Raw genomic sequence first — 8,302 nt, forward strand, 5'->3', positions numbered from 1 at the left:
AAATGTAGAAACAGAGAACATATTAGAGGATTCCTGAAGTTAAGGAAGGGATGGGGATGGGACAGAGGTTGTTGTGGCTATGAAAGAGTAATGTGAGGGGTCATTGTGTTCATGGAAATGTTCTGTATCTTGACTGTATCACTGCCAGTATCCTCGTTGTGATATTATACTACAGTTTTTAAAAAATGCGTTCATTGGAAGAAATTGGGTAGAGGGCATATAAGATCTCTCTGTATTATTTACATTTCTTAAAACTGCATGTAAATCTACAGTAATCTCAAAGTAAAAAGTTTAATTAAAAAATAAAGGTAGTATCATCTAGAAACATACAGAAAACATAAGCACTTATTTTTTCCCAGAAGAATTTTTATTTTGAAGAGAAATTATTCTGGTACACTGTACTCTTGCTTATTCCTATAAATAATATAGTTACAGGGGTTTTAGCAGTTCATCAAAAAGTTTTATTAAAAAATTCTAATGCCTACTAAAAACAAATAAATTTACAGATGTTTTTAGACTTTTTTTTTCAGTTGAGGTCTTGCTTAGTTGCCCAGGCTGGAGTACAGTCGTGCAATTCTAGCTCACTGCAGCCTCAAACTCCTGACTTCAATCAATCTTCCCATTTCTGCCTCCTGAGTAGTTGAGACTACAGGCATTAGCCATGACACTTGGCTAATTTTACTTTTATTTATTTATATATTTTTTGTAGAGATGGGGTCTTGTTATGTTGCCCAAGCTTGTTTGAACTCTTGGCCTCAAACAATTCTCCCACCTTGGCCTTCCAAAGTGCTGGGATCACAATGTGAGCCACCATGCCCAGCAGCAACACATATTATTATCAGCATATGTACCTATAATTTTCATTGTCTTGATGAATTTTCAGTGAAATTTTTATAAACAAGTAGTGTACTCAAGAGGCTATATCCCAAAGGAACCCAAATCTCATAAATACCACCTTCCTATACAGTGACAGTTCTTTGGAATTTGTCATTATTGCTGATGTACATTCATCTGCAGGTAATAATTTCCCTTTTCTATTGATACAGGAATGTTTGTTTCTCATTTTTTATTAGAAGTTAAGGTATAGTTTTTTAAAGGAAATAATCATTTGTTGAACATTCACTTATTTCTATGATCCATACTTGGTATTATCATGTACATCATCTTATTCAACACAAGAATCATGTGAAGTATTTTTTTAAACAAATAACATAATGAAGAGTTGAACAGTTTATGTAAAATTTCCAAGATTCCATAGATTGCTGGTGACAAAGCTGAATCTAATCCCAGGGCCGTATGTCTCCAAAGCTCATGGCATTTCTGTCCAACACATTGCTTCCATGCCATAATAGCATGTATAACTGACTCTGAATTTCTGTTATACACATCTATCTTTTCTAAAATTTTAAGCATTCATTCATTCTTGGGTCCATGCCACTTAATAAAGTCCTGTACAAAGATAAGGAAGATAGGACTTTGGAGTTCAAACATGTAATTGCATGGTGTTCTTAACAGAGCATGCTATTGATCAGTTAATTCAGACATAAAATTATTCAAGCATCTCAGTTCAGAATAAAAGTGTGAAAATAATGTGGCTGGATGAGCACATGACTTTGATGCCAGTGTGTGTGTGCATATGCATGTGGTGTGTGTGTGAGAGAGAGAGAGAGAGAGCAGTGCACATGTGCAAGAGAGTTCAGTCTGCTTTAGAGCAAATTCTTTAAAGAAAAATACATTATTCTTTAATTTTGGTTGATCTTTAAAAAGAGAATTATGGGAATTTTTGTGGTTGCTATTGTTGAGGAGCAATAAAGAATGGAAGTTTCCAAGAGTAAATAAACCTTATATGAAATGATGTAGGAAAACATTGAATTATCTTAATTTTCTTCCATAGAAAAAGATATAATTGATAAAATTGGAATTAAATTGTTGACATGTGAAATAAAAATTCCCTGTTTTATCTTATCAGCTATAGCACCTCTTTTGGCTCCCTCTGTATGGTCTGTCTTTCATATTCCTCTGCCTTTCATTCATTCCTCTCTACTTTTTTTAAAAAACATTTTTGCTTCTCTTTTTTCTTAATTCTAATAGAGGCATCAATTGGATACTTAAGATACATAGAAGCAAAGAGCAAAGTGTTTGCAGACTCCAGAGTGAAAGTAATCTATTGAGAAATTTAAAGCATTATCTTCATATGGATGTGTAGAGTATATAGACTGTAGTGGATTAATTTACTATGCTGAATCCTAGAATATCATTTTAAAATGTCACAGCATCACATTAGCTCAGGTAGACCTGTAATTCCCGAATCTCTTTCATAGTGCTCTCACCAATTTGCAGCCCATTCCAGCTGGGCACAGTTGTGACTGCTTGATGGTTCTCCCATGTATTGAGCAGTTATTTTGTGTATCCTCAGACTTCTAAAAAGCACTGGAGTAGTAAAAAAAAAAATAAGATGAAAGTTAATTTCCTTCAGGAGCCATTTCTTGCCCAAGATAAACTGCTTATGTTCCTTCATTCACTCTAAGACTCTGTATCTTCTGCTTCTCTTTACTCATATTCCCAACCAATCAACATGGAATTTCTGTATCAGCAACCCTATTTTTGTAGCAGCCACTGCAACATTCTTCCTCATTTTGCTGATGCCCTTTGGTGCACATTGGTCTTTCTATGCTGTAATCCCTACTTCTATTACCAATAAAGGTTACTTTTTCATAAAGTCATGAGACCCTACAAATACAGACACAAATATATATTTTCAAATATTTTTTCATATTTATGATGAAGTGTACATTTTATTTTTATGGTAATTTTTCTCTCCTTCATAAAAATCAACTTCTCATTTTGGAAATTTTCTTTCTTATATCTCCATGTTCAATTTAAACATTTTGTATAATATCTGTTCATCTTCATTCTTCCCTGTCCTAGTAAGATGTTCTCTATTTCTAGCCAATTTTTTGAAACTCTATATGAAATAACAGCATAGGTAGAGATGAAAGTCTTGACAGACCATATGTAATATTCAAGATGCATACTCCATAAAGGTAACCATGACTAGCAATGGCAGTTTTGGATCTACGTGAAGTCACCACTGCAGTAATCTCAGAAATGACTATCACCGGAATCCAGTGTTTTTGTTTTTTTAACTCCAGGATCTTTGACCCTTTGATTTTACCTACTAGTTTTTCTCATTGGTTTTAAATTCTTCAATAGGGATGACTTTTCCTTGGGTGAGATACTGGGATTGCCTCAAAACTGTTAAGTCACTCCAGGTCAGCTGAGTTGCTTGCCTATTACCCCTTCCTCACAATCTTCACAACTTTGGATTAGCTTTCACTCTCCCTTCTGCTCATTCAGCAATTAAATTGTAGCATACTAATGTATGTTTGACAGTTGTGTGTATTATCTTCTGTAACTCTCTCTCTCAGAATGTCATCTCTGTTCAACTGGAGCTAAGAAAGGTTATTTTCAAGTAACCAAGCCTTCTCTTGAATCAGGAGGTCCCATATCCATCTCTTTTTAACTCTTGAAGCCTTTTTCCTGTGCCCTTCTGTAGTCACAGTTATCAACAAAATTTCTCATGTCCTCAATATCGCTTTTGAACATTCCATTTCCCTCATTGTCCTTTTCAACAGACACTTGGCCCTCCCTGAGGACAATATTTTCTCTGCAGCCTTCTCAAATGATGACCTTTTTTTTCTCTTACCACTTTTACTCCGAACCTGGTGGTGGATAGGATCTTCCATTTCCCTTGTTGCTGCTTGTGGACATTCTCTCTCCTTCCTACCTACAAGTACCCATAGTTGAGTTTTATGTCATCTGACTATACTAACCAATCTTACCTCTCTCTCCTCATGCATTTGCAATCATCAACTGACTAGCATCATGTCTCTGCATCTTTGGAAGATTTTTGGCTCTGGCTCACTCATTTTCTTACGTTATTTCTGTCACTATTCCTGATGGTTTTAATACCTCCACATAGAGGATGCTTCCAACATTTTGGCTTCTTAGTTTCTTGACATATCCTCAAAAAAAATTTGTTTTCCTCCCTAAAACCTGTCTCTCCCATTGTTAGAGTTTAGACATTGGCATTTGCCAATAACTGCAGCTTTTCCATAATCTCATTTTTAAGCATCCCAAACTGTAACTACCACCATTTCTTGTTTTTCCTGCTTGTTTTCACTAGTAGAATAATTATAGCAAATTTTCAATCCTTGCAGAAGGGCTAGAACCGTTTTGTTGATTTTACCCATCTCAGGTACTCACTTCATCTTTGCCTAGCTTAAATGTAGTGGTTATTTTACGCTCTACTTTGCATATACCCTAACATTCCATATCTGTCCCTTCTGTTGCTCAGAAAAAAAAATCTTAGTGAAATCTGACCCCTCGTTTATCAGGCACTCACAACTGTTCAGCTGAAAACAAAAGCATATCAATTCCCTAGGTGCTGGGCACTGAAGGAGACTATCACCTGCCTCACAGAATTGTCGTTATCTCTCAGCCGCATCTTTATGTGAATTACTGCACTGCAAAATTACCCTTTCAAGAGTAAGTGTATTATTTATATGTTAGCATAATTTTAAAACTTTTTAAAATATGTAATGAACCAAATATACTTTCTGATAGTCTATAGTCTACTTTAGAAATCATAGAAAAGATGTATAATATGTGAAATAAAGATAGTAAATGAATTAAAAGAAGTGCAAGAATATGGTTCTTCATTTTAGCTCAGTTTCCAGAAAGCCATTTGATCTAAAGTTATGTTAGATGATTGTGTGTATTATCTATCTTTTTTAGATCTCAGTTTACAATTTTATAAAGTGGGAGAAATTGAGTGGATTATTTCTAGGACCTTTTGAAGCTGTGAGAAAGCTCTCCTGCTTTTCTTGCATTTTCATGATTTTTCTCAAGCGAGTTGGTATGGAGGAGGGCCTTCCAGAAGCTGACCTACAGATGCAATTTTTATCAGACAGCAACTATTCAGATAGGGCTGGATATTTGTGTTCTGTAGAAAGCTGGAATCTTCTGTTAGCAACCTAGTCCCGGCTTATGCAGAGTCTTGGGTATAAGTTGTGTCTTTGGAGCCTTCCTGAAGTAACCTGATCATGTCTTCTCTAGATTGGCTCACTATCATGAATCAGATAGCTTGATCCTGAGATAATCAGGAGATATCTCATCTCCTCTTTGAAACCTCAGTCTTCCTCTGTTTACTTGTTTATAATGTGAGTGCATTACTTCACCTTCTGTCTCGGTCCAGACTTCCTGGATATTTGGTGTACTTTTCCTCAATTGTGAGATCTCTGGGTGGGGACCACAGCTCAGTGTTGAGTTACTGACCCCTTCTTGGTCCTATGGATTAGCATGCAGCTAATCTGTTTGACCTCTGTTTGGAATTCAGAATTCTTAATGACTACACATCTTTGATACAATAGATGATACCTCAAACATCCTTTTGAACAGCTGTTCTTTTCTATGAGTCTTGGTCTGTTCTGACATTTATGTCTCCCTTCAATCATGTGTTTGGCCTTAGAAGATTGAGTTACTGGATTCTTTATATATTCTTGCGGCCATCTCTGAGATGTGCTCACAGAACATCTAAATTAACCATCCAATACGAGTTGAGTGTGTTAAGTTAAAAAAAAATTTTTTTCTGAGTATTCCTGACCTTACATCAGTGAACATTTATGTTTTCAAGTCTTACATAAGATACTGTGTGTGAAAGCATTTTCTTCCCAAATTTACATGAGTGCCTACATTGTTATACTTTTTTGTTAAATAGATATTGGAAAAATAAGTGTGCAATTATAGCATTTAATCCCATTATAATACTCATTTGTTTTTCTTTCAGTTGGCACCATTCCCAATATAGATGGGGACTGGAAACGACACCACTGTGATAGAGTTTACTCTTTTGGGGTTATCTGAGGATACTACAGTTTGTGCTATGTTATTTCTTGTGTTTCTAGGAATTTATGTTGTCACCTTAATGGGTAATATTAGCATAATCGTGTTGATTAGAAGAAGTCATCATCTTCATACACCCATGTACCTTTTCCTCTGCCATTTGGCCTTTGTAGACATTGGGTACTCCTCATCAGTCACACCTGTCATGCTCATGAGCTTCCTAAGGAAAGAAACCTCTCTCCCTGTTGCTGGTTGTGTGGCCCAGCTCTGTTCTGTAGTGACGTTTGGTACAGCTGAGTGCTTCCTGCTGGCTTCCATGGCCTATGATCGCTATGTGGCCATCTGCTCGCCCCTGCTCTACTCTACCTGCATGTCCCCTGGAGTCTGCATCATCTTAGTGGGCATGTCTTACCTGGGTGGATGTGTGAATGCTTGGATATTCATTGGCTGCTTATTAAGACTGTCCTTCTGTGGGCCAAATAAAGTCAATCACTTTTTCTGTGACTATTCACCACTTTTGAAGCTTGCTTGTTCCCATGATTTTACTTTTGGAATAATTCCAGCTATCTCTTCTGGATCTATCATTGTGGCCACTGTGTGTGTCATAGCCATATCCTACATCTATATCCTCATAACCATCCTGAAGATGCGCTCCACCAAGGGCCGCCACAAGGCCTTTTCCACCTGCACCTCCCACCTCACTGCAGTCACTGTGTTCTATGGGACTATTACCTTCATTTATGTGATGCCCAAGTCCAGCTACTCAACTGATCAGAACAAGGTGGTGTCTGTGTTCTACACTGTGGTGATTCCCATGTTGAACCCCCTGATCTACAGCCTCAGGAACAAGGAGATTAAGGGGGCTCTGAAGGGAGAGCTTAGAATAAAAATATTTTCTTGATGAAACTAGTTAGTTTGAAGAATTTGATATATTAATATTTCATATATAATAATAATAAGACACTGTGAATGTTTGTGGTCAAAATATAACTGTCCATAGACCATTACCCAGTGTGGAGCTTTTTAGTCAATCAGGAGGGAAGATTTTCAGACAGAATAGGAAATTAGAAGTCCACTTGCTTTACCTTTAATAAAATTAAATTTATAATTGAGAATGCAAATAGTTTCACATAAAAAACGCTTTATCTGCTGAAAATCCTTTAAAAATTTTATTCTTATTTTTTCAAGAGATGTTTTCAGCCATAAGTTAAGGCATACCTTTAAACCTTCAGACTGTGGCCATTTTCAACATCAGCTTATCCTGAGATACATGCCTGATATCTATAGTTGTTACTGAGTACATTGTGAGAGAAAATGACAAAAGAACCTTAGTAAAGTTGCTGGAGATATTCTTCTTCCAGAAAGGTTGCCTGCTGACAATGAGCTTGGTAGACCCACAACAATCTGGTCTGTGTTTCTATTTTCTGTCTCCAGCGTGGTTGTAGGGTCCCAGAGAAGAATCTGTTAGATGCCCCTGACTAACCTATGAATTTCTCTGTCAGATCAAAACCGTTGGCTTTTGTGGGAATGAGCAGGGTTTCTGAACTCCTTAGAGACTGAGTGGAAAAAAAAAAATCAGGCAATAACTTCCAAGAGGAGAATCCAGCTTATAGTGTGACATTGTGACTGTGAGGAACAACCTTTTGGAGTGACTCGTTCGTGGTCAGAGCCTCATCTTACTTAGGCAACTCAAGGGGACTAGACTGCCTCTCCTCTGAAAGTATGTCTGCCCCTGGAGAGGCTTAATCAACCTCTGTATGCTGACCACTACCAGATTTATTTCTCTTTCCTGTCCCCTCTTTAGTGTTTCAGACAACAATGCCAACATTCTGTCAAGAGAACCATAGGGTATCAATCATTTCATTCATTTATTTTTTATTTTGTACATTCAAAAACTATATTTGAGGCCGGGCACGGTGGCTCATGCCTGTAATCCCAGAACTTTGGGAGGCCAAGGAAGCGGGATCACCTGAGGTCGGGAGTTCAAGACCAGCCTGACCAACATGGAGAAACCCTGTCTCTACAAATAATACAAAAAAAAATTAGCCCGGTATGGTGATGGGCGCCTGTAATCCCAGCTACTCAGGAGGCTGAGGCACGAGAATCGCTTGAACCCAGGAGGCAGAGGTTGCAGTGAGCTGAGATGGCTTCATTGCACTCCAGCCTGGGCAACAAGAGCAAAACTCTGTCAAAAAAAAAAAAAAAAAAAAAATTAAGTAAATAAATAAATAAAACTATTTGGTGATTCTTCTTTTATTTTATATATATTTTTTGAGACGAAGTCTAGCTCTGTCACCCAGGCTGGAGTGCAGTGGCACGATCTCAGCTCACTGCAAGCTCCGCCTCCTGGGTTCACGCCATTCTCCTGCCTCAGCCTCCTGAGTAGCTGGGACTATAG

The 8,302-nt window shown here is 37.4% G+C and overlaps 1 protein-coding gene across 1 annotated transcript; it reads left to right on the forward strand.

Annotated features, from left to right (window-relative positions):
• Positions 1-1,000: 1,000 nt before the first annotated feature.
• LOC116476125 (olfactory receptor 5P3) lies at positions 1,001-7,020 on the forward strand. The gene is made up of 2 exons (XM_032165856.2): positions 1,001-1,017; positions 5,849-7,020. Exon 2 carries the CDS (start codon positions 5,870-5,872, stop codon positions 6,803-6,805), a length of 936 nt encoding a protein of 311 aa, XP_032021747.1. The 5' UTR covers positions 1,001-1,017; positions 5,849-5,869; the 3' UTR covers positions 6,806-7,020.
• Positions 7,021-8,302: the final 1,282 nt, after the last annotated feature.

This window comes from Hylobates moloch, unplaced genomic scaffold (assembly GCF_009828535.3).
Source record: "Hylobates moloch isolate HMO894 unplaced genomic scaffold, HMol_V3 SCAFFOLD_11, whole genome shotgun sequence".
Taxonomy (NCBI): domain Eukaryota; kingdom Metazoa; phylum Chordata; class Mammalia; order Primates; family Hylobatidae; genus Hylobates; species Hylobates moloch.